Source organism: Idiotropiscis lumnitzeri, chromosome 12 (assembly GCF_059441095.1).
Source record: "Idiotropiscis lumnitzeri isolate Australia: NSW breed Sydney's pygmy pipehorse chromosome 12, RoL_Ilum_1.0, whole genome shotgun sequence".
NCBI lineage: Eukaryota > Metazoa > Chordata > Actinopteri > Syngnathiformes > Syngnathidae > Idiotropiscis > Idiotropiscis lumnitzeri.
Genome location: NC_142402.1, coordinates 21,784,312 through 21,810,129, shown reverse-complemented (window position 1 = coordinate 21,810,129; position 25,818 = coordinate 21,784,312). Strand labels below are relative to the sequence as shown.

The 25,818-nt window shown below is 49.0% G+C and overlaps 1 protein-coding gene across 5 annotated transcripts; it reads left to right on the top strand.

Moving 5' to 3' along the window:
• The first annotated feature begins 604 nt into the window (after nucleotides 1-604).
• On the top strand, nucleotides 605-24,765 carry dip2cb (DIP2 acetate--CoA ligase C (putative) b). Of its 5 annotated transcripts, none has more exons than XR_015846110.1 (37): nucleotides 605-876; nucleotides 10,578-10,649; nucleotides 11,278-11,379; nucleotides 11,467-11,592; nucleotides 11,690-12,067; nucleotides 12,916-13,062; nucleotides 13,276-13,395; nucleotides 13,518-13,715; nucleotides 14,236-14,327; nucleotides 15,124-15,234; nucleotides 15,312-15,435; nucleotides 16,133-16,242; nucleotides 16,752-16,854; nucleotides 16,930-16,994; nucleotides 17,251-17,344; nucleotides 17,481-17,600; nucleotides 17,668-17,782; nucleotides 18,022-18,161; nucleotides 18,319-18,455; nucleotides 18,547-18,755; nucleotides 18,894-19,008; nucleotides 19,087-19,288; nucleotides 20,025-20,125; nucleotides 20,230-20,310; nucleotides 20,393-20,516; nucleotides 20,589-20,710; nucleotides 20,789-20,900; nucleotides 20,979-21,088; nucleotides 21,167-21,297; nucleotides 21,550-21,718; nucleotides 21,825-21,995; nucleotides 22,345-22,406; nucleotides 22,472-22,529; nucleotides 22,930-23,004; nucleotides 23,249-23,423; nucleotides 23,502-23,711; nucleotides 24,401-24,546. XR_015846110.1 is itself a non-coding variant. In XM_088310663.1 (37 exons), the coding sequence occupies exons 1-37, from the start codon at nucleotides 795-797 to the stop codon at nucleotides 24,651-24,653; spliced, it is 4,830 nt and encodes a 1,609-aa protein (XP_088166789.1). In that variant the 5' UTR covers nucleotides 605-794; the 3' UTR covers nucleotides 24,654-24,765. The 5 variants fall into 5 exon arrangements, 4 of the variants coding, with proteins under 4 accessions (XP_088166789.1, XP_088166791.1, XP_088166790.1 ...); XM_088310663.1 differs by having other exon boundaries at nucleotides 23,335-23,423; nucleotides 24,401-24,765; XM_088310665.1 differs by having other exon boundaries at nucleotides 606-876; nucleotides 11,762-12,067; nucleotides 23,502-23,625; nucleotides 24,401-24,765.
• The last annotated feature ends 1,053 nt before the right edge of the window (nucleotides 24,766-25,818 follow it).

Genomic DNA, 25,818 nt, shown 5'->3' with positions numbered 1-25,818 from the left:
TCGATTCAAATTACATTTGATTTGAAAGTAAATCGTGACAGAATTAAACAAAAAGTAAAGTGAGTGTACAAATGGGAAAAATACTTCATAAAATAATAATTCTTAATGCAGAAAATATTTCAAGACTTTGACAAATGGGAACGCTGGTTGGCCGATGGGTTCCGCTCTCGCCACCCCTGGATACGGCCCTGTCGGCGCCTTTATTTTTGTCAGCCAGCAGGCGGCGCCAGAGACTTGATAGCGCTCTTTCAATACGCGCTTTCAACACTGCAAATTGTAACAACAAGTTCCAAATTGCAATCAAATAGTTGACTGTCTAAAAATTGTCTCGATTTTGCGAATTGAAAGAACTTTACACTTATATTTTCACCATCTCTTCTTGATACCCGTCGTGTAATTTAGCGTCTTTAATGTAGCGACATGTACATTCAAGCATTTTTAGGCAAAACATTTTAAAGCATGATTTTGTGTGATGTGTAAGGCGAATGGTGGTTAGGAGGTAAAACCAGGAAAATGCAGGAAATGTCTTTCAAAATGATAGTGTGGCTGGAGCTCAACAGTTGTCGGTAATCTTTTGTTTTGACAGACAACCACCGGAAGCAGATGGCTCACAAATCGGCGAACTTGACGCCACCAGAATCAAATCCGCGCCGAACGACGAACGGCGAGGTCCCGACTGATTTTGTTTTGTTTTGTTTCGTGGATATTTGCGAGAGGAATTGACCAAGAGCGAAAAAAAGAAAAAAAGAAGCCGCGACAAATAAAGGAGCGTGAAGGCGCCTGACGACGGCCGAATGGCGGACTGGGACCCGCTGATGCCGATCTCCGCGGAGGTTCGGGCCAGACTGGCCGAGCTGGAGTTGGAGTTATCCGAAGGTGAGTGGCAACGTTTCGCTGGTTCCGCTCGGCCTTCCCGCTCGGTTCGGTTCGGCTGGGCTCGGCTCCGTGGCCCGGAGTTGAAGCGAGGAAAAATTGAAGTTGTCATTTTTAATTGATTTCATTTTCTCTTTTTTTTTTTTTTTGCCTGCTGTAACAACTTGACTGTCAGTACAGCTGCCAAAAATTCAAATGTGCTCCTCAAAACGCTTTCAAATGTTTAGCCGCGGTTCACTTTTCACTGTTTCGCTGTATCGCCTATTTTGAAACCAACACAGTTTTTTTTTTTTTTTTAAATATCTGAATCTATATTTTTCTATGGCGGGCTTGTGTGCTGATCATTTTTGCAAACTAAAGTTACTGCAAACTCACGATGGAAAAACAAAACCCAATTTGCGCTAATTTAATTTGATGTGGACCAACTAAATGATGACCCTGTCGAGGTTGCGTTTGTTGGAATACTCAAAAGTTGAGCCTCTCAACTGGAAACCCTTTACTTTTTTAGTCAGTATCTCCATGTTGGTTCCGGGTCATCGAGTCAAGGCGAGGTTTGGTTCTTGTGGTCTCGGGCTCAGTTCTAGTTCTATTTGGGTTGCTTGTGCAAGCGGATCTGTTCTGTGACTATCGAATGTTCATAATGAGCCACAATGCTTTTGCGAATCGTTTCTCGTGGATTTGTGATGTGGATTGAGCTGACGTTATTATTGATTCTGGACCAAAATAGTTTGTAAAATGTTCACTGAAAATTCTGTGGTCGCGATTCTTGAGTTGGGAATAAGTGAATGATTACAAACACTCGCTGCCAGCGCAAACACGAATAAAGTAAAAAAAAATAAAGGAATAAAAAAGAATGAAATAGTGCTGTGTGTTAACCTTTCACGTGTGACATGAAACCTGACAACATAGCACAACTTATTGGGATATTTTCTTGATCATCACGCAGATCCACTGACCTGAGTGCCGCACACTCGAGCTCGGAGTGGATTTTTAAATTGACACCAGACCTGGAACCTTTGTGACATCCCTGAGTGTATCGCTGTCCCAAGTTCTGGCAAAAATCAACCGTCTCACACACACGCGCGCATCCGACATCATGAGTTCTCAATCTCCCAAAAGGTCACTCGCTGAAATGCGGCGTCGTCTCATTGCGACCCGTCACCAGGGTTTGTGTCGGCCATGTTGCTTTTGTCCAGGAGGTGATGTCATCTTTGGAGCAGGTGGGAAGCACTGTGTGTGTGCGTGTGTGTGTGCGCGTGTCCGATGCGTGTATTTGCATGTTTGCTCACACGTGTGTTTGTGCTGGTGACTGTGTGCGTGTGCGTGTGTGCGTGCGCGTGTGTGCGTGCGTGTAAGAGTATGTTTTTGTGTGTGAGACTGTACCGTTTGTGTGAATGTTAGTGAGTGTGTCTGTGTGAATTTGTCAGTTTGAAAGTGTGTGTGTGGTGTACTCATGTGTGCCAATGTTGTGCGTGCGCGTGTGTCGGAGTGTTTGTGACTCTTCTTGTGAGTGCATGCTTGTGTGGAAGTGAGTCTTTGTGAGATTGTTGGCCATGTGTGTGTGTGTTCATGTTGAGTGTTTGTGCGTGCGTTTTTGTGACTGAGTGTGTGTGGGGGGGGGGTGGGTGTGTGTGTGTGTGTGCATATGTGTTGCATCACAAAACGTCTGGAGCACTTTTGCTGCTGGCTCATTGGCGATCTGAGATGAGGGGGGGGCACCGCAAGGGCGTTTGGGCTGGGTTGGGGGGGGCATTTATGTTCTCAAAGTTGTGTTGTGATCACTCAAACGGCCAAATATTCATGGAGAGTCCCAAACGTGCGGTTGACGGTCAAGTTGAGCGTTCCGCGAAAGGCACAGGATCGCTTGTTGACACTTGAAGCGTTTTGGCGACAGGAATTTGGAACGGGAAGACAACGAGGCGCTCGCTCGCTCGCTCGCTCGCTCTCTCGCTGCTGCTGCTGATCAATTCCACGTGTGTCTTGGTCCTTGGAACCTTCCCGAGAATTCCCTCATCCTCTTTGGATGTGGCGCGGCAAGAGGGAACGTCACGGGCCTTCGCTTGGCGCCAAAAATGAAAAAGTGGATTAAAACACGCAACATATTTGTGTCAAAAAGATGAGTTAAAGAAATTAATGAGAAAATAATTTGGTCACGAATAATAATGTGAGTAAAAAAAAAAATCTTCAAAGCTGCAAGGATGGACCATCGTTTGTAAAAACAAAATCGAGGCCAAGGAATGAGTTTGAGTTTGTTTGCTCGTGCAGGCGACGCACAAAGTCGGCTCGTCTGAACTTTGCTTTGCCTCACAAACGCACTCAAGTGGCTCCGCTTTGCTGCCGAGAAATCGTGAAGGGCACCAACGCCTCCTCTTTTTCTTGCTCCTCCTTCAAGTGCTCCTTCCCTCCTCCTCCTCCTCCTCCTCCTGCTGCTCCTTTTCAGCCTCCCATCTTCTTTCTCTTGCCCTCCTCTTCCTTTTCTTCCTCCAATTGCTCTTCTTCCTTTTCTGTCCTCTTCATTTTCTCCTTCTTTTCCTCCCCTTTTCATTCCCCCCCCCCTGTCCATGTTCCCATCACACTTTGTGCTGCATCTGTCGTATTTTTTTGTTGTTGTTGTTGTTGCTTGGTTGTGCCTCCAAACAAAACAAAGTATTCATGCCCCGCCCCCACCCTGCAAAAATCTATTCTTGGTTTAATAAATCGCGTGCGTGCGTGAGAGATTCCCTAAAAGCGGGACGGGGATTTTCCCACCTGGCAACAGAGAAGTCACATGACTCCAGTCTGCATCATCGTCATCTTTTAACGTTTCGTCCGTCTTCAAATACAAACGACAAAAATTCCATTTTCGATTCTTTGTGTTTCTTAAACTTTTTCCACAAACTTTTACTTTATTGCCTAATATATTTATATATATATTTTTTGTTAACCCTCAATAATCACCAAGATGGCCACATATCGGCCCCTTGTTTTTCTTTTTTTCTGACCCCCTCGCTACTTTTTCTGATTCTCTTTTTTACCAATCCTTTATTGATCACATTTTCTTTTGAGGATGTTCCCCTGCTTATTTGCTTTTTTCTTAACTGATCAGCGGCAGAGCTAGCCTTTTTCCCTGAGAGGGGGTGGCCGGGGGAGGGGGGGTATACTTGGAAGCACACAAACCCCAACATTTCTTCAGAACTGGGACGACATTTGGGCCATTTTGTGTGTTTAGAATGTCCGCTTGGCGCATGTTTGCTTTTCCTGCGAAACAGTTTAGCTGGCTGTCCTGTTGCACACACACACACACACACACACACACACACACACACACACACACTTATGTAACTCCAGAAGTTGTGACAGGATAAGAAGGATTATGAATGTGGAGAAGGACCTGCAGATGGTGGACAGATGTGACTTTTTAAGAGCAAACAAAAAAAAAAAGCGTTTCAAAAACGGTTTACCTCCACGTGTTGACCGAAAAGACGTTTTCAGACGGAACCTTTTGACCTGCAAGTCATTCATTAAGTCCCCACGTAACTTTCTCCAGCTTGAATTTTTTTTTCTTTATTTGCGTGTTGTGGTGGACTCGTTGACGCGTTTGCTCGGCCTTCCGTTTCGGCGTCCATCCCGCAGGTCGAACGTGCTAACGTGGACAATCGTCAGCTCGCTCTGACCGGATGAAGCGTGACGGCCGCTGCCGCACAAACACAAAGTCGTCGCGTTGGACGTGAACGCGATGCACAGTTCTTCGCTCGAAGACGACGAAGTGCCGCTTAATGCCGATGGTCGGCAAGAGGCCGTTGCCGCGGGCGACCGGCAAGACAGAAGGCCGCGTGACTTTTGCAATCAATGTGCTCTTTGTGGACAATTTGCGGCGCCTCGTCTTTTTTTTTCAATATTTACCACGGCAGATAAAAGACCAGCAGAAAAAAAAATCACGAGTTGGACAAAAAAAAAAAAGTCTCCACAAGTTTTGCAAAGTTGCTCCGCTCAACGATAGAAACACACACAAATAAACATTGGAGATGTCTTTTTTTTTTTTGGGTTGATCAATCCACGTCACACTTTTTGAACGTTGCTTCCTTCGCTCACATGCTAAAGTTTGTTGACACACGTCACACACACGCGGGTCACGTGCGACAAAGCGCCCATTCCCGTTGATGAACCGTCGACAACCGCATGACCTCCTTCGGGCTTGATGAGCCGCCGCCATGTGATTGGCGCTCGCCTAAAACACACGCCGACTGTTTGATTTGCAACAAAGCACGTTTGATTAGACGCACGCACACACGCAACCAAATATGTCCTCACATTTATGTATAGATGTGTGCACACACATACACACACTTTCGCTCACACACACGCCTGCACACAATCATTCACGCACACACATATTTTGCGTTGACACCTTTTGACGCACACAAAGTCACACACGCAAGCTAACAAGTGTGTTGTTGAGGCTACGGTGAGGGAGACGGCTGCTTTCTGGTTTTGGATGGAAGGCAAAGAATGTGTGTGTGTGTGTGTGTGTGTGTACGTGGGCGCCGAGGCATGATATGTTGTATATTTTTGTAATCTTGAGTGTGTGTGTTTGTCGAGCAAGAATGTGCTCACTGATGACTAGCGACAGATGCCTCGCTTCAGGCCCCGCCAACATGCGTGTGTGTGTGTGTTTGATTCAATGCATGTGCGTGCGTGAGAGTCTGTGTTTGTGTGAGTCGATAAATGTGTGTGTGTGTGTGTGTGGCGACCCATCGCTTGTGGCTGGCTGGCGACCAGTCTGGTGACAAACATACTGGGCCCACTTTGATGACATCACACGCCAGCAATTCACCAGTTGGTGACATCTTGGAAATTTCCCACAATGCAAAGCGTCTCACAGCCTGGCGACCACACGCACACACAAAAGTGACATCACACAGTGCACTCTCATTGTGTGTGTGTGTGTGTGTGTGTGTGTGTGTGTTTCCGGGCAGAATATAACTCCCTTTGTACTTGTACCACTGGGTGGGTGTGTGTGTGTGTGTGTGTGTCCTCAGCAGGAATGCAATGCAAAGGTGAATAGCACACACACACCCACGCGCACGCACGCAACATGTTGTTTGAGTGTGTGTGATAAGTATATTGTGGTCACTTTAATTTTATTAGTCCAATAAAAGTTTAGGTTCAGGTCGTGTGTGTGGAGTGGAATGTGACATACATCGGCTGCTGTGCATGTTGTCATAGATACCAACACACACACACACACACGCACCCCCCCCCTGTCAGACGCTCAGCATCAACACACGCTTGTGCTGAGTCGTCGCTATTTCGTATGCTAACGAGCTAACGGCTGCTTTCGAATGAACTTGACGCACTTTTTCAGAACTTGGCCGCCTTTTGCCTTCCTGTGTCTTTCACTTCCTTCCTTCCTTCCCTCACTTGTTGTCTTTTCTCTCATGCTTCCTCCTTTTCTTTCTTCCTTTGACTCTTCAAATCACTTCCTGTCATCTTTCTGACTTCTTCCTTCATGGCTTGCCTTTTTTTCTTTCCTGAAGTCGTTCCTTTCTTTTCTGTCTTCTTTCCTTCTTCACTCTCTTTCTTTGTTGCATCCATCCCTCCTTCCTTCTTACCTTTCTTTCTGTCCTTTGTTCTTTTCTTCATTCCTTCTTTCGTTTCTTCCTCCCTTCCTTCCTTTGTTCGTTCCTTGCCTCCTTCCTTCCTCCCCTCCTATCCGAAGTCTGACCTTGTGGTTTTGGTGACGGTTGGAGGTCGCGAGCCCAACTGGTCATCAGCCCATCGTCGGACGCGTTCCCACATCCATTTCAACCCTTCCCAATTTCCACTCTTGGAAATTCTTTTGGAAAACCAAAACAAGTTGCAAGGTCAGAGCAGGAAGCCTGAGATTCGAACGCGGAACGCCGCAAAGTGCGAGGCGGGCGCGTCGGACGCTCGTTGGCCGAACTGCCGCTCGTTGGGGCTCAGTCAAGTGGGAGCAATCGCGCACACGCACAAAAAGACTGCGGGCTCACTTTGGGTGGAGTGCGACGCTAAGGATAGAAGTGCGACGGTGTCACATCGATCTCAAGTGACTGTCACAATATGTCATCATATTTCCCAACGTTTGCTAACATCGCTCATCGCGCGATCGTCCAGTCGCACGCCGTCCACGTCGGCAAGCAAGTCCGATCGATCTCAGCGGAATTTGAAGTTTCAAGTTGGGCATCTTCGGTGCAGTACCAGTTTGCGCCACATCATGCCCGGGCAGCACTGAGCCACCTGCGTCCGCTGCTGTGGCCGTTCGAATCGTCCGACTTCTGGCCGAGATATTTCTCACGACGGCCGGGCGCCAAAGACGCTCTCGTCTCCGAAATTCAAGCTTGTGCTCAATTGTAATGACGGGCAGACGCCACTAGATGGCAGCGGCGCAAAACCTTTGAGATTGTTGCCAATCGGTTTGTGTTGAAGTCGCCGTTTGGAAGGTTTAAAATGACGGTGCTGATTTCCCGTCTCTGGTCGTTCGTTTTATGTTAGCATGAAGCTAGCTCGCGGCCTTCGAGACTTAACCCACAAGATATTTGGATTCATTGGGAGTTTCGGCAGGTGTTGACGTCGCTCGTTCTTTTTCTCAGAAAACGTGGGACTCTGGCGCACTTTTGTCGAATCAGTTTTTTTTGGTTTTTTTTTTTACTCTCCCAATTTTTTTTCCACGTGTTTCAGTACTTGTTGTCACTTCCTGTCTGTGTCAAAATACTGGAAGTTGAAAAAACACATTTCCTTCCCGATTCACTTCCTGTCTGTGTCCCAAAACTTTTGCTCACGTTTGTGTCGCTGGTGTGTCCATAAAAGGAGACGGTGCGAACAGGAGGAGGAGGAGGATGGAGGGACAAGGCCAGTGAGGAAAAGAAAAAAAAGAGAGAGAATTACAAAGCGACAAAAATAGCCGAGTCAGCACCGAGAGAAGAAGAAAAGAAAGAAGAGCATGCGTGAAGTACAGGAAGTTGTCTCTCAACCAATCAAAGTGTGCGTGTGTGTGTATGTCGGAATAGGACGTTGTCAAAAGGCCAACTGGGGTCTGGACGCACACATCCTGAAATATACACACACACACACACACGAAGTTTATTTTAGTCAACGTAAACGAACAGAACTGAAATGGAAAAAAATATTTTTGTTAATGAAATAAAGTAAAAATGTTTAAAAAAATGGTGGATTTGGAAAAGAATATTTTTGTTCAATTTTTCATATTTATACTTCCCTTTTTCGAATGTTGCATTTTTTTAAATAAAGAGAACTAATAGTAAAACTAAAGTTAAAAACGTTTTTTGAAAGAGTATAAAAGTATAATCATCCTGACGCACACGCACACACACACGAAGATGAAAATGTAATCAAAAGTATTGGGACAGGTCCAGGAAAAAGTTTGTGTGTGTGTGTGCTGAAAGTGGGTCAGTGGTCAAGTGTCATCCGACACGTCGCACACTTAAAATATCAACTCTTGCTTGGCGCGTGCACGTGTGTAAGTGGTGTGTGCGTCGCGTCACTATTTAAGTGGCGACCGTGGAACAGACCAATTTCAGTTCCATGCGTCAGCCCCAATGACTTTTGAAACGTCGATTGTCGCTTTTTGTCAACTTGCCGTGCGCCATTTGCTCGCCTCGCCGGCGGCGACATTTTGGGCATCACGTCGATGACAAAACGTGAAGACAAAAAACAAAACAAAAATTGGGATGAACAAAAAAGCCATCAAAAGCCAACATGCGGTGCAGTTCTCAGCATCTATTTTGGGACTTGGGCTTCAGGGGAGAAATCCCCACACGACCCTTGGGACAAGTTCACTTTGGAAACACACACACACACACACGCACACGCACACACACACACATGCTGGCATTTTACTCATGTCCAGCGTTACGCAATGAAACCACAGTATGCCAAGTTCGCCTCCTCTTTCTCCTCATGATGAAGGAGCGAGAAAAAAGAAGGGGGAGGATTTGGAGGAGGGAGGAAAAGAAATGATGGAGCAAAGTCAAAAAGATTTTTGGATGTTAACACAAACTTTATTTACAAAGTGAAACAAACAAAAGCAAAGAAGAGGAGGAGGAACTTTTGATTTTCTCGCAAATAAAAAAGAAGCCAAAGGAGACAAAAAGAAGCGTTTTGGCGACCAGTCCATTGTTTGTCACGCCTCCAAATGACGTCACAGTGGCGGGCAGCCAACCACCAATCACTGCTCAGCTTGCGAACGTCACATGACCAAACTCAGAAATAAGTTGACTTTTTTTTTTTTTTTTCGAGGAACGTCGCCGAGTGGTTTCTTTTTTTTTTTTTTAACCTGTCTTCTGTCAGCAAAGAGACGGTTGAAACGTCTCCACACACCTGGCGGCGTTTCGAAATGCTGACTCAGCGTGTGGTTGACGTAAACACCTGCTGCAGCCTCGCGTGCACGCGTGCGTGTGGTGAAAAAAATGAATTCAGCTCCGCTCGACTACTCGACGAGCTTCACGGCAGGCAGCAATCCAAAATATGCATGTGAGGTGCACGTTTTATTTTTTCACCTCGCTGAAATTGTTGAGCCAGGATGGGCAACGATTTGTCGTCTGTGTTCCGGAAGCGCAAATGTTCCATCCAAACACACACTTCCAAACCAGATGAATGACAAAAAATGAATTTGAAGACGGACAAAATACGAGCATCGATGCAAAGTATGTGCCCTTATTTGTTATTTTTTTTCAAAATGCATGCCACTCAAAGTGCGATGGCCATTTGGCTTAAAACTTGTGAGCGTGGTGGCCTGGTGAGTGACGTGGGCGTCGGCGATTCGCTTGGCTGCTCACAGGCTAACGAGTTTCGTGTGCAGCTTCCGTTTCAATGAAATTGTTTTGTGCTTCTTCGAAAACATTTGCTGCAATAAAAATAAATCAAAACGTAACTCCAAATGATCCAGTTTGACTTCTTCTCATCTCATGCTTTCACATCTCCCCCTTTTTTTGACGATTGCATTTTGGGCTTCCCGTCGGCCGGCACGCAAACAAGATCAGGAGCCGTTTTCATTCAACTGGCTGGATGGATCGTGGCCACATTCTTCTTCCTCCTCCTGTTCTTTTTTTTTTTTTTTGCTCGTCACGTCTTCTTTCCTTCTTCGCACGCTGCAGACTGGCTGACTCTATTTGGTCATGCAGACTTGATGCGCCCACGCTAAACCATTCATTCAGCATTACTCAAATGGGGGGGGGGCAAAGTTGGCAAACGTTCTGCCTGCAGCGCCCTCTAGTGGACACTTTTGTCGTGCAGTTTTTTGTCTCCAAAGAACAAAAAAAAAGTCAACAAAGTTGAGGTGCAACAATTCATTAATGAAAAAAGTATTTTGATGGCCAATTAATTCTTTTGAATTTGCTGGAAACTCCAAAAGAAAACGTGTCAGATTTCCGCCGTCCTCCATGGAAGCCAAAGACGGATTTTCTTTGTGTTTTTCAAAACGAGACGTTTGCTTCGACTTTGCGAAGCAATCGTCTACATGACCGAAGTTTGATTTAAATGATTCTCAATTCATGTCGATGCATTTTCGGCGCTTTTTTTCCCCACCCTATGTGGTTATTTTTTGGGATCGTTCAAACCTTTTGTTGCTGAAATATTGGAAGATGTCGCCCATTGGCTTAATACAAATTGTGAAATCCGTATTGCAAAAAATGGCCTCCGGTGTCGTTTTGAATGAAAAGAAAATCTTTCTCTTCTTCTCTTGCCAGGCGACATCACGCAGAAAGGTTACGAGAAGAAAAGGTCGCAGCTGATTGGAGCTTTTTTGCCGCAAGGTCCCGGTAAGCTCTTTGACGCACGCTTGAAACACATTCGGGACTTTTTATTTTATTTTTTTCCTGATGACGACCCGTTTGAAAAGATTCCCGAGCACGGTTAACGCTGTGCTCCAAAGAGGCCGAGCGTGCGTGCTTCAAGCTTTTTGGTCCTGATTGATGAAAAAAAAACAAAAAACACATAAAAGGCAGTTCAAAATTGGATCAGGGCTGCAACGAAGCAGCAACTTGAGAATCTGTCGCTTGCATTTTCAAGTAATCAATGAAAAAAAAACAAAATTTCGTTTAGTTTAAATTGCCATCCTTTTATTCCAAACAGGAAATGATTTCAAATTGAGGCTGCATAAATCAATTAACGATGTTTCGGTTTCTCGTTCGGTCGGAAAATCGTGCATTTGTTTTCCAAAGTAGAAGCGGACGTTTGCAAATGTTGTTGCACTTTTGCATCGTGCTTGAAAATAGCAAAATGTGCAACGAAACCTTTTTGCCTTGAACACACGCGAGGATTTTTTGACGGCTGACGTCGATGTTGGGATGTGGAAACGAGAGAGGAAAAAACAATTCAAATGAAACGCGCTTCTAATCCGGCCGCCGATGAAGCGTTTGGGCCGTCGCCAACGTATTTTCTGCGCAGCTGCGGACACGTCGGTGGGGCAGGACAGGCGAGCGCCGTCCTCGGCGTCGCGCCTCCGCCGCAGACATTTGTCGGGCTCCCGTGACGAACGTTACCGCTCAGGTGAGGCGCCCAAAGAATCCGCTTCCAATATTTTTTCCCGTCAAATCCAATTTCCCAGGCGAATGACTTTTGTGTGTTTTTGGTCAGACGTCCACAGCGAGGCGGTGCAGGCGGCGTTGGCCAAACACGGCGAGCGCAAGATGGCCGTCCCCATGCCGTCCAAGCGATGCTCGCTGGTGGTGCACAACTCCGTGGAGGGCGACACGCCGCCAGGTGACAAAAAACAACCCGCCGTCGGGTTGAGGATTTGAGAATTTGGGTCAACTGCCGAACCAGATCACAATAATCAGTCGATATTTGTATTTTGTAGCCGTCGACGGCGCTGAACGAGTCGCTCGTCCGTCCGTTTCGCGGCGCTCTCCAATGCGTACGTTGCTCGCAGATACTTCGTCCGATTCCGAGGGGGAGGCGAAGGCGGACGACGACGACGATGAGGAGGAGGGAGGAGGCGCGGAAGAGGAGGACGGAGGAGGAAACGCGGCCGTGGCGGCGCCGCCATCCAGGCTGGACGGCGGCGTGAGCGTGGAGCGCTGGCTGGGCCGCGCCGGCTCGTCCGCCGCCAACACCGACTCGTCCGTCGCCTCCTCGTCCTCGTCCGCCGGCAGCGGGGCCGAGGTTCTGGCCCAGCACATCCACATCTCGGCGCACCGCCGCCACCTGCGCCTGCACCAGCAGCACCACAAGAGCGGTAAGAAGGCGCCACGCATTGGCCACGCCCCCCAAAAGACAAGCAAAACAAAATGGCGTTCCCACCAACAGGCAGGCCTACGCCGACTCGGTTTAGATCGCCGTTGGCAACCTCATTTTGGCCACAAGGAGCAAACCATTTATTGGATTTGTGGTTTTATGAAAAGGAAAATGTTTTTTTTTTCAACCCAGCTCTTCGTCTTCTTTTATTTGATTGCTGAACTTGAAAAGCCCAAATCCGTGAATCCTTGAGACTCCTCCCAGAATGGCTCATCGTGTTGTCAAAGCACTACTTTTGTATGGCTGCGGCTCCCCCGTCGAGTCGTTCTCAAATGATTCTTTTCTGTTTGACGTTTTGCAAAAAGGCGCGGTTGGCGCAGCTCAAAGTCAAATCACATTTGCCGCTTTTTGGAATTTGGAATTGGTCGCTTTGTCCTTTTTATTTGTTGTCGGTCATCGCAATGCGGGCGTCTGCAAGCCTCCTTTGGTCTTGTTGCCGCCGCCTCCTCGCAATCTGACGTCCAATCACAAACAACGCGCGCAGGAATGTCCGCTGCTGACTTTTGTCGAGCTTAAACATCACGTCGCCGCGCTGAAAAGAAAAGACTCGCTAGAGTCTCATCTCCGTCCCGCCTCCTCGCAACTTCTCCCCCCTCCCCCCTCTGCTCAGCCAATTAGCTTTAGAGGGGCGGCTCGTTTGGTCGGCTCTGCGGGTAGTAGCCAATCAAATTGCAGCAGAACTGCTCATTTTTGCCAATATTTGCCAAAGCGTAAACTTTCAAACTCATCCGTTTTGTGTCCCAAAAGCTTTTGTCCAAAGTCACCGCCGCAATTTTCTCCTTTTGCCAGAGTTGCACTCGGCCCCGCCGGACGTGACGAGCTACACCGGCAACGACGCCACCGCCGACGGGATGCAGGCGGAGAAAACGGCGGGCGGCGGCGGCCACAGACAGACGCCCAAATACGGCAACGCTGAACTGATGGAGACCGGAGACGGTGAGCCGCGCACGAGGCTTTCAAAGTCCGTGGAAATTGGAGAGAAATGTTTCGCAATTTGGACGCGGCGGCCTGACGACTGCCGTTAAAAGCCGACCGACCGAACAATTCTGACCATCGATTCATCGTTTCCGGACCTCCTTTAACTTCAGCGAACATTTACTTTTTGGGCTCTGTGATGCAAAAGCGGATGTTTGTGATGTTTGTGGTCAGGCGTTCCCGTCAGCAGCAGAGTTTCGGCCAAGATTCAGCAGCTGGTCAACACGCTCAAGAGACCCAAGAGACCGCCGCTTCGAGAGTTTTTTGTCGACGACTTTGAGGAGCTGCTCGAGGGTAAATCGGCGGGCCAAAAAGTCAACGCCCACGACCGAACGCCAATCGGGAGATTTGCCAGAATACGTTTGGCGCGACCGATAACGGCCGGCCCGTTTCTTGCAATCCTTTGATTGGGACAGCGCAGCAGCCGGACCCCGACCTGCCCAAAGCCGAGGGCGCCCAGATGGCGCCCGCCCGGGGGGAGGACCTGGACGCCGTCACCCATTGGCCGCCCGGTTTGGAGGCGGCCCTGCAGCGGTGGGGCACCGTCGCGCCCAAAGCGCCCTGCCTCACCGCCGTCGACACCAACGGGAAGCCGCTCTGCCAGCTCACGTACGGTGCGTGGCGCTCGCAATGTCACGTCCTGTCCCAATACTTTTGTCCGCATGTTTTCTCCCACTTCATTTTCTTGTATTTGTCTTCACTTTTTCACTTTCTGCCTGCACGTGTTCCAATACTTTTGTTGCACCTTCCAATTGAGTGGTTTGGGTTGCACGCAATCAATCATCAAGACGCGCGCGCCGATGATGATGATGTCGATTGCGAGCTCACCAGACTGTGAAATGTTTTCTCGGAGCACTCGCGGGTCGATAACGTGTGTGTGCGTGTGTGTGTGTGTGTGTGAACTTAACGCTCCATCTTTTTGTATCTTCTCATCGTTCCTGTGGCCCAAAGTTTGTTCTTTACTCCTGAAAGCGAAACGTTGCGCTGCCGCTCGGCTGACTGACGAGATCGTCATCAGCGTTCTTCACTTTTTCCTTTTAGAAAATTCCAAACATCGAGTGGCCAAATATGCTACTCGAGTAAGAGTCATGTTACTTCCTCTCAGAGCGTGTGTGTGTGTGTGTGTGTGTGCAGGTAAACTTTGGTCCAGGAGTGTGAAGGTGGCCTACAACCTGTCGCACAAGCTGGGAACCAAACAAGAACCTCTCATCCGACCCGGAGACCGAGTGAGTCGTCGACATGCATGAGAGGCGATTCCAAATTTCAGCAACAAAAAAACTAAACGACATTTTGACTCTTTTTCTGCGCACGTGGACAAAAATTTGAATGGCATAAAATTCTCTGTTCAATCACGTGACATTTTGGTGTCGCCGAATTTCAAATTGGAATTTTTTTTTTTTTTGGGGTGGGGACCATCAAATTTCCGACTCTGATTCTCATTTTTACTCAAAAACATTCTGGGAACTTTTGAGTAAAATAAACTGCGATATAAAATCAAGTTATTCTGAATTTAAATTGGTAGCACACTGACTTTTTTTGTTTTGCCACCGTATTTGCGTCATTAATTGTTTTTTTTAACTGTAAAAAAAATTGTAAGAAAAAAGAAATCTGTTTGAAAAAATCCAATTGTGTGATCCAAATATTTTGTGGATTTTTGTCATCACATTTCAAACCAACAAATTTGTAACACTCATTTGTTTTTTTTAAACAAAACAAAACAGCAGTTTTATTATTTATTATTTAATATTTTAGATTTTGAATTATTTATTTTTATTGTTTTAAAAATGTTTTTTTAGTGTCTGACGCACGAATCCAAAATTGGATGACCCAAAACAAAACCAAAAAAAAAGCACAACATTATACGATATATATTTTTTTTTCAGAGCTGATTTGATTTATGGTTAAAAAACAGGACACCCATTTATTGTTTTCAATTTGAATGTGAAGCCGCATCTCCCTCCAACCCAATCCTAAACGCACGCATGATCCCAAGGTGTGTGTTTCTTTGGCCCCTTCCTGCAGGTGGCGCTGGTGTTCCCCAACAACGACCCCGGCTCGTTCATGACGGCTTTTTACGGCTGCCTGCTGGCCAACGTGGTCCCCGTGCCCATCGAAGTGCCTCTGACCAAGAAGGCCGGTGCACATTTTGGACTTTTCTCGTCGTCCGCCGCCGCCGCGCTAACGCAGCTAGCGGCGTTTTCTCCCGACAGGACGCCGGCAGTCAGCAGATTGGCTTCCTGTTGGGCGGCTGCGGCGTGAGCGTGGCTCTCACCAGCGACCTCTGCCACAAAGGACTTCCCAAGACTGCCACCGGAGACATTCTGCACTTTAAAGGTCTCAACTACGCCTAAAGACGCACACGCGCGCGCGCACCTGAAGTTTGGACGCAATATTCTTCAACAAGCCAACGTGATTTTTATTTATTTTTTTGCTTCTGTAAAAATGATTTGCAGACGTTGGGGACATCTTAGATCCTGCAAAATTATGATTAAAGCATCACCGACATTGATTTTTGGGGGAGGCTGATGCCTATTTTTGCAATTTCCAATCAGCATTTGATCGGATGATTCATTCCAAAAAAGTATCTACATCTAATAAATAAATTTTTTGGGTCCCTTAACGGACGGAATTGCTTTGAAGTGCTTTACAATACTCGGTCCTTTAATATTTGACGTTCTGACATCGGACAATACGATTAATCGGCAAGGTTCTGCGTATTCTATTTGGTCTTCCAGCTTGAGAGATGATTTTCGTGTGTGTGAGACAGGAAATGGATCAGAGTCGTAAAGCAAAGCGAGACATCATCTTACAGTTTAATGTTGTGCGTTTGTCTCGGAGTAATGCACGTGCCGTGCGTGCGTGCGTTGGTATTGATTGTCGGTCATTAACGTCACGTGCATGCACTTATGTTAAGTGCAGCAGAAGCAAAATGTGTGTGCGTGCGCTTCGTGTGCACCTGCTTAATCCTCGTAGATGTTAAATGCGATGTAAACAAAAGTACTTGAGTGTGTGTGTGTGTGTGTGTGTCCAGGCTGGCCCAAGCTGCTCTGGATCGTGACCGAATCCAAACATTTGTCCAAAGCCCCCCGAGACTGGTTCCCCCACGTCAGGGACGCTGGACACGACACGGCCTACATTGAGGTGACGCACGCGCAGTATCACAAAATGCGGCTCGAGTGAAGTGAAAAGAAAATGTCATCATTCAAGCGAGTTCTCGCCAGTTTGCCGATTATTGTTTCTTTATGGCATTTTGTTTCAACTCCTGTTTTTTGGGGGGGTGTAATTCCACAATTCACCACTAGATGGTGACACACTGTCATGTTTGACACTACAGGAAAAATGACAACATGAACAACGTATTTCAGTTTTTCCTGGAGATTGAATGGCAAATCGTCTTCCATCCTGCCTTTTCTGCCCACAGAAAGCGACGGCTGTTGGTTAATTTGATATTTTATTGAATATTTATGTACTCTTGCTTGTTGAAGGCACACTTTATGGAACGGTTGAGCCTGACTCACAAAAAACACCAAAAAATGATGAATGATAAGATTAAGTGGCTAAAATGTCATATTGAGCTCAAATAAGCTTGACTTCAACTTGAAAATCATTTGTTGCGCGCGTTTGTGCGTTTGTGCGTTTGTGTGCGTCAGTACAAGACGTGCAAAGATGGCGGCGTCCTGGGTGTGACGGTGACGCGCGCCGCCATGTTGACTCACTGTCAGGCTCTCACGCAGGCCTGCGCCTACACCGAAGGTGACGTCATCATCATTTTCATCAGCATCCTGTAGGTGGCGCTCACATGCTCTTTGTGTGTGTGTGTGTGTCCAGCTGAGACCATGGTCAACGTTTTGGACTTCAAGAAGGACGTTGGACTTTGGCATGCCGTGCTCACTGTAAGAAACATGCAAAAACGTCGACGTACATGGAGTGGTTAGCAAAAGTCTACACCCCCGCCACCCAAAAAAACAAAACATGCACATATTTTGGACATTCAAAGAAAAGTCCTCCTTTTGGGATTCCTCCCATGAACACATAATGACAAAAACAACAATGACGTTCAAACAAACATTAAAAAAAAAAAATTCAGTGGACCTCAAACGTTGACGAACCCCCACGGACATTAAATCCGAGCTTGCGTGTGTGTGTCAGAGCGTGATGAACATGATGCACGTGGTGAGCATCCCGTACGGCCTCATGAAGGTCAACCCGCTGTCGTGGATCCAAAAAGTCTGTCAGTTTAAAGGTAACGACAATCCGTCGCACGCAAAAAAAATAAATAATTTTATTCTATGACGTTTAATACATTTGGCATTTTTTAAAAGTGACTTCACACTCGTCCCTTACGTGTTGATGTAGTGTGTGTGTGTGTGTGTGTTCAGCCAAGGTGGCGTGCGTGAAGTCCCGCGACATGCACTGGGCTCTGGTGGCGCATCGCGACCAGCGTGACGTCAACATGGCGTCGCTCAGGATGCTGCTGGTCGCCGACGGCGCCAATCCCTGTAAGTCCGCTCGCGTCGTACCTCTCGGCCACGAACCGACGATTTTCAATTTGTTCTTCTGCCGTAGGGTCCATCTCGTCATGTGACGCCTTCCTCAATGTCTTCCATTCCAAAGGTTTGAAGTCGGACGTCATTTGTCCGTGCGCCGGCTCGCCTGAGGCGCTCACCGTGGCCATCAGGAGGTACGGCGGCGTGCGCGTGAGAGAGTCAGCGATAAACGTGAAAATGTGCAAATAATTGACATATTTAAAAAAAAAAAAAAGATTTTATTTGACCTTTGCCCCAAATATTCTTTATCAAACTTTTTTCAAGAAAAAAACAAAAGTACCTTTACAACACCCTCAAAAGATAAACAAGCATGAACAGATCTGCGCATTGCATGCCTGCCGCGTGCTGATTGGCCGACGTGTTATGCGGGCAGGCCTGCAGAGGACGCTAGCGAGTCGCCACCTCGCGGCGTTTTGTCTCTGCTCAGCCTCAGTCACGGCGTCGTCCGGCTCGACTCGGACGACAAGCTCGCCGTGCTCGCCGTGCAGGATGTCGGCTGCGTCATGCCCGGAGGTGAGCAAACACGCGCGCACACACGACATTGTGACAAAAGGATTGGCACACACACCGGAAGCGAAAAGTGTGGAAAATGAAGCGTTCCAACACAAGTCCAATTTTTTTTATTGGCAAATTCTGTTCCGGTGGACCACGTGGTCCTTCCCGTCTCCAGCCGTCATGTGCGTGGTGAAGATGGACGGCGTCCCTCAGCTGTGTAAAACGGACGAGGTCGGCGAGTTGTGCGTGTGCACCGTCGCCACGGGAACGTCCTACTACGGCCTCAGCGGAATGACCAAGAACACCTTTGAGGTTCGGGAAGGACGACCGTCCGTCCTCTTCTGCTCGTTGGGCTTCAACTTTGTGCCGCCGCAGTTCCTAAAAGCGGCGGTCCTGCCTGCAGGTGGTTCCCGTCACCGGCGCCGGCGCCGCCGTCGGCGACGTTCCCTTCACCAGGACGGGCCTGCTGGGCTTCGTGGGCGCGTCGGGTCTGGTGTTCGTGGCGGGCAAGACGGACGGCACCATGGCGGTGGGCGGGCGGCACCACAACGCCGACGACATCGTCGCCACCGCGCTCGCCGTCGAGCCCATGAAGTTCGTCTACAGAGGCCGGTGAGGAGGAAAAACAAACCACATTTTCGCGACCATTTAAGTTAACACGTTTCAACGGGCCCGGTGAGTGACGTGGGTGTCCTCAGATTATTCGCTAGCAAGTGTGCCTGCTTCCACGTGCGCGCGTGTTTGCGGCAGGATCGCCGTGTTCTCCGTCGAGGTCCTGCGTGACGAGAGGATCGTGGTGGTTGCCGAGCAACGGCCCGACTCCACCGAGGAGGACAGCTTCCAGTGGATGAGTCGTGTGCTGCAGGTACACAAACGCGCACTTTGACATTTGCACCCCCCCGCGCACCCCCAGCCACCCCGAGCCGATGTTTGCCGCGCGCAGGCGATCGACGGCATCCACCAGGTGGGCGTGTACTGTCTGGTTCTGGTTGCGCCCAACACGCTCCCCAAGACCCCCCTGGGGGGCATCCACCTGTGCGAGACCAAGCGGCTCTTCCTGGAGGGGGCGCTGCACCCCTCCAACGTCCTCATGTGCCCGCACACCTGCGTCACCAACCTGCCCAAGCCTCGTCAGAAGCAACCAGGTGGGAGATCGCCGCGACCTTTGCATGCCTTGGTGACGCGTCCGTTCGGCAAAATGAATTGGAGCTCATATGCCACAAAATCAACACGTGTGTGTGTGTGATGACGTTCCGAACGTTGGCGGTCAAAGTGATGCGGCGAGCCAACTTCCTGGTCGACAAACAAGGGCGCTTACAGTTCACGAGGGTGCGTCAAGGCCCTACTTTTATTCTTCAGACGTTGAGCTGAAGCCTTCCTATCTGCCAGACCTCCATCATAGATAAAACCAGCAATTCCCCAAAAAATGCAGTGACGAGGCACTTTTTAACCTCAAAGGAAAAACCTGCGGAGAATTTGAAAACCACTTTGGTTTCATTTCGTTTGAGCCGCATGCAGACGAGCGTCAGATGCATTTGGGCCCAACTCGTTCAGAATGCGAGAGGTTCTAATATAGAACCTTGCGGCACCCCACAAATCCTTCTTTTTCACGCATCACCGAAACAACGCAGCAAAACTTTGGAAGGATGCCGTCTGCCGCGGCAAACCTACGCCATCATCGTTGCACTTTTTTGGAAGACGCTCGTTTGAGTGGGGACGTTTTGGACGCGGGTTCAAGAATGGCGCGCAAATTTGATTTGTTGCAAGTTCGCATCCACTCTCAAACTTGCACTTCATGCACTCGTCGCCTCCTTAACAGAAAGGTCCACTTTATTCCAAAATGGAGTCACACGGTCCGATGACCGTCTTGGTCGTCCGCAGAAATCGGTCCGGCGTCGGTCATGGTGGGAAATTTGGTGTCCGGGAAGAGGATCGCTCAGGCCAGCGGGAGAGACCTGACTCAGGTCGAGGACAACCATCAGGTGAGGAAGGACGACTCGCACGGCTCAGGCGGATCGCGTTCTGATCTCGTCCCTTTCGTCGTTTGCGGCCACGTTTGTCCAAAGTGTGCGTTTGTATGTTGCAGTTCCTGTTCCTGTCTGAGGTGTTGCAGTGGCGAGCGCAGAGCACACCCGAACATGTGCTGTACACGCTACTCAACTCACGGGTGAGCACGCACGCACGCGCGCGTCCATGCGCGTCCGCACGTGAAACTCTACAACGATGTGCGTGTGCGCGACCTCCCCCAGGGGGCGACGGCGAGCTCGGCGACGTGCTCGCAGCTCCACAAGAAAGCCGAGAAGGTGGCGGCCATGTTGGCCGAGCGGAGCCACCTTCGGGACGGAGATCGCGTGGCGCTGCTCTACCCTCCCGGTAAACGCTCACGCGCACGCGCCTCCCCGAGTGGACCGTTGCCATGACGTCGCTTCCCGTTTGCGTGTCCAGGCACGGAGCTGATCGTGTCGTTTTACGGGTGTTTGTACGCCGGCTGCGTTCCCGTCACGGTGCGGCCGCCTCACCCGCACAACATCGCCACAACGCTGCCCACCGTCAAGATGATCGTCGAGGTCATTTGGCTCCCGCCCGTGGGCTCCGTCCGCCGCCGAACGCGCGGACTCATTTTAGCGTGACCTTGTATGTTGCAGGTGAGTCGTTCGGCGTGCGTGTTGACCACGCAGGTCATCTCCAAGCTGCTCAAGTCCAAAGAGGCGTCGGCCGCCGTGGACATGCGCACGTGGCCGCCCGTCCTGGACACGGGTACACGCGAACGCACAACTTGCCGCGTGCGCGTCGACGGCCAAACCACATCACGGCAATTCTTCTGCGTGTGTTCAGACGACTTGCCCAAGAAGAAAGCGCCTCCGCTGCACAAAGCGTCCAATCCCGACACGCTGGCGTACCTGGACTTTAGCGTGTCCACCACCGGCATGCTCGCCGGAGTCAAAGTAGGGCCGACACGCGCACGCACGCAAAATCACGTGACCGCTCGCGCTTGAACATGCACAACATTGGCGCGTGTTCAGATGTCGCACGCGGCCACCGGCGCGTTGTGTCGCTCCATCAAGCTTCAGTGCGAGTTGTACCCGTCCAGGGAGGTCGCCATCTGCCTCGACCCGTACTGCGGCCTCGGCTTCGTCCTCTGGTGCCTTTGCAGGTGTGTGCGTGCGCAACTTTCACTTTGGTGTGTCTTGTGCATGTTGCTTGTCTTTTTCTTTGCGTATTTGTGTCTTTTTTTTTTATGTTTGTTGTGTGTTGGTGTGAATGTTTTTTGTCGTGTGTTTCTCTCATCATGATTGTGCCAACGTGTTTGCTCACGTTGTGTTAGTGTGTTTTGAATGTGTGTTTCTTTGTCATGCATGTGCGTGTGTGTGGAGGCGGCACACACTAACGTGTGGCGTGCGCGCAGCGTGTACTCGGGCCACCGCTCCATCCTGATCCCGCCGTGCGAGCTGGAGAGCAACGCCGCCTTGTGGCTTTGGGCCGTCAGCCAGCACAAAGTGCGAGACACGTTCTGCTCGTACGGCGTCATGGACGTCAGCGCCAGAGGACTCGCCGCGCAGACGGACGCGCTCAAGGTGACGCAAACGCCGGCTCGCTGCGCTGGCCCGCGCACTTTGACCTCCACCGCAAAGGCGTGAACCGATGCCATGCGTTTTTTGTTTTTGTTTCTTGTCTCGTCAGAGTCGCGGCGTGGACTTGTCCCGCGTGAGGACGTGCGTGGTGGTGGCCGAGGAGCGACCTCGGACGTCGCTGACTCAGTCCTTCTCCAAACTCTTCAAGGACCTCGGCCTTCAGTCGCGAGCCGTCAGCACCGCCTTCGGATGCCGGGTCAACATGGCCGTCTGCCTCCAGGTGAACGATCATGCTAACTGATGCTAACTGATGCTAACGGATGCTAACTGTCGCTAACTGTCGCTAACTGATGCTAACTGTCGCTAACTGATGCTAACTGTCGCTAACTTATGCTAATTGATGCTAACTGTCGCTAACTGATGCTAACTGTTGTTACTGTCGCTAACTGACACCCAATTCCTGCATGAGCTCCTTTTGAAATGCATCCCCGTTGTTATTTCTTCAATGAGAGAACGCGACGTCGTCGTGCTCATGAGTTTGTTTTCCGTTGGCTGCACCTCACTGCTATTTTGCAAGCGTCAATTTGTCGCAGCCACAAACAAAAACGTCGCGTGCACGTTCTCCTCAGGGAACGTCCAGTCCCGACCCGACCACCGTCTTCGTGGACATGAGAGCGCTGCGGCACGACAGGTGCGCTAACTGGCACATGCTAACATGTTTTTAATTAGCAAGCTAATATTTTTTTGTTGTTTCAGGGTGCGACTTGTCGAGAGGGGTTCACCTCACAGTTTGCCCCTCATGGAGTCTGGCAAGGTGAGAGGAAACGCGTCATTTTTGTGCCAAGAATAATTTAGCGTCGGGCTGCACGATGGCCTGACAGCGCATCGGTCGTGGGTTCGATTCCGGCTCCGGCCTTCCTGTGTGGACTTTGCATGTTCTCCCCACGCCCGCGTGGCTTTTCTCTGGGTACCGGCGTTTCCTCCCACATTCCCAAGACGTGCGTGATCGGTTGACTGAAGACCCCGAATTGTCCCCGGTGTGTTTGCGAGCGACGACGGTTGTTTTTCTGTTCGTGCCCTGCGATTGGCCGGCAACCGGTGGAGGATGTAGCCCCGCCTGCTGCCCGTCGACAGCTGGGCTCGGCTCCAGCGCCCCCGCGACCCTCGTGAGGAGAAGCGGGACGGATAATGTTTTGCGTTTCTTGCTTGCTCAGATCCTTCCTGGCGTTCGCATCATCATCGCCAACCCGGAGACCAAAGGACCAATGGGAGAGTCTCACCTGGGCGAGGTACCGACGGCGTTGACGTCCCGATTCCACTTTCAAAGTTTCACTTTTGTTTTGTTGACTAAACTTACTTTTTCCTCCAGTGTTGCTTTTTCACGTTTCAATTCATTCATTTATTTCTCGATTGATTGGTTGCTTGATTGATTTAGTCGTTCCCAACTCCCAAATGCACATTTTTTTGAGAAGCATCTCCCCAAACGTCCTCCTAAATTTGATTGAATGATTTCGCCGGTGTGTTTTTGTTTAGATTTGGGTTCAGAGCGGCCACAACTCGAGCGGCTGCGTGAGCGTGTACGGCGACGAGTCGTTGCGTAACCATCACTTTGCGTCCAGGCTGAGCTTCGGCGACACGCAAAGCGAGTGGTCGCGGACGGGTTATCTTGGCTTCCTGCGCCGGACGCGACTGACCGACGCCAACGGAGGTCCGTCGCGCCGGCGCCGCTCTTTTGGCCAATCCGATCACGTCTTCCAAACGCGTGACCTTTGGCCTTCTTGTGCAGAGCGCCACGATGCGCTCTACGTGGTGGGCGCCTTGGAGGAGGCCATGGAGCTGCGAGGGATGCGCTACCACCCCGTGGACATCGAGACCTCCGTGGTCAGGACGCACAAGAGCATCACGCAGTGGTCAGCGGCAGAATGACACCCCGCTCGCATCAAAAGCACACGGCGCACCGCTCCGACCTTTTCCGACGTCTTCAAATAAGACACGGGTGTGAAACCGCGGCCCTCGAGTGCCGGCGACTTGCGTGTTTTCCATGTCTCCTTCCTCCAATGCGGCCGATTCAAATGCTCGGCAGGAACTTGAGAACGATCCCGATCATTTGAATCTGGCGTGTTGCAGCATGGACGGAAAAAAACAGCAGCCCAGCTTGACACCTGTCAAATGAACTTATTTGAGTTATTCATTGATTTTATACATTTTTATTCCTTCTAAAATGACATTTTTCTCTTTCATCCGGGAAAATTTATTATCTAAAAAAAAAACAAAAAAACGATGGCATTTTCCTTCAAAAAGCATCACGCATTCTGGTGATATTAAAAAAAAAAAAAAAAAGTCGGTCAAAAAAATTGGACTCTTCTCCAAATTTATCGACTTGTGATTTTACGATTTGCAAGCCTAATACGACTTTGTATTTATTTTACAAGAACTTGTATTCCCAAGATGACGAATTTAATCGAAGAAAAAGATTTGAATTTTCTCTTCACTCTTGCAGTTTTTTTGCCTTCAACAAATCAGTGAAAAAGGAAACTACTTTTATTTCCAAAATAACGAGACTCGTCTCGTAAAAAATCCTTTTTTGTTTTTTTGCTGATGTAAACAGCCCAACTCTTGCCGCGATTGCTTATTCCCATCAGAACACAAACGTGACTCTCGTCCTTTTGTGTTTGCTGGCTGCAGCGCGGTGTTCACGTGGAGCAACCTGCTGGTGGCGGTGGTGGAACTGGCGGCGTCGGAGCAAGAGGCGCTGGACCTGGTGCCGCTGGTGACCAACGCCGTCCTGGAGGAGCACTACCTGATCGTGGGCGTGGTGGTGGTGGCCGACGTGGGCGTGGTCCCCATCAACTCGCGTGGCGAGAAGCAGCGCATGCACCTGCGCGACGGATTCCTGGCCGACCAACTCGACCCCGTCTACGTGGCCTACAACATGTAGCCGCCGCAACGTTTTAAACGGACTTTTTCCCGCCGTCCACCACCTGCAAACACGCTCAGAGACATCAAAAGACACGTTGCAAAGCATTTCTTAGTGCTGGTTTTGCGCAATGGGAAACGATGATCGAAGTGATCGAGGATGGCGAGGATGAAACTATTTTGTGCAACCAATCCGCCACTTCAGGAGCGTTTTCAATTCAGGGCCATAGAAAGAGGACGCAAATGCTGCTCTGAAAACACTGAAATCAAGCAATTAGACATGATTGATTTGATTGGATTTTTAAGTGCTACGCAACAGCTTTCTGTTCAAGTTAATTGAGCATTTTTAAGATTTTGGGCCACTGGCCACTGAAAAATGGATGGCGGGCCCTAAATGGCCCCTCGAGCTGCAGTTTGGACAACTCTGCTCGACTTGTTTGCATTTTTTTTAACCCAATCCCGCACTGAACACCCCCAAAACTCCTCCCAAAAAAGCCCTCCCTCCATTTTTTTTTTGGGGGGGGGTGAAACATTTCAGGCTCAGGGACACCGGGTAACAACGAAACCGAAAGGAATCGTGACCTCAGCGCAACCTGGTGGACAGTCGTGGGACTTTGAATTTTTTTTTTTTTTTTTTTTAGAAACACCCGCCAAAGAAACAAGAAAAACTGATGAATGATAATTTGTAGTCTTTTTGATACAAGTTCTTTCCATTTCAATTTTCTGGTACTTCTGCCACATTTTTTGGGCATCTCAACCAAGACCCATAATATGTGTAATTATGTACAAAAAAGAAGTGATTTAATTTATTTTGTCTCTTAGCAGTCAGGTGAGAGACGTCAAGAAAAGAAAAAAAAGCTTTTCGTTTTTCAGTCTAATAGTGGGAAGATTTAATTGCATTATTTTCCCCCACTCTCCTCGTCATGTGCAAATGTCAAAAAATGTTCGGCACAACCAAGTCAAGACTTTCATGCAAACGTTTTTATGGGGTGGTGGGAAAGGAAAAAAAAAAAAAAGCACTTTGCTGTCAAGTTTTGTTGTTTGACCAGATTTTTTTTGAATGCTCTTATTTTGAGTTTTAATGTCAGTAAATGTTTCAAGTGATGCCTTCAATATTTTGTGCACATGTTTGGGAGAAAATCCCCTTTTAGAAGAAATGCAACTTTTGGTGGTAAATTAAAAAATAT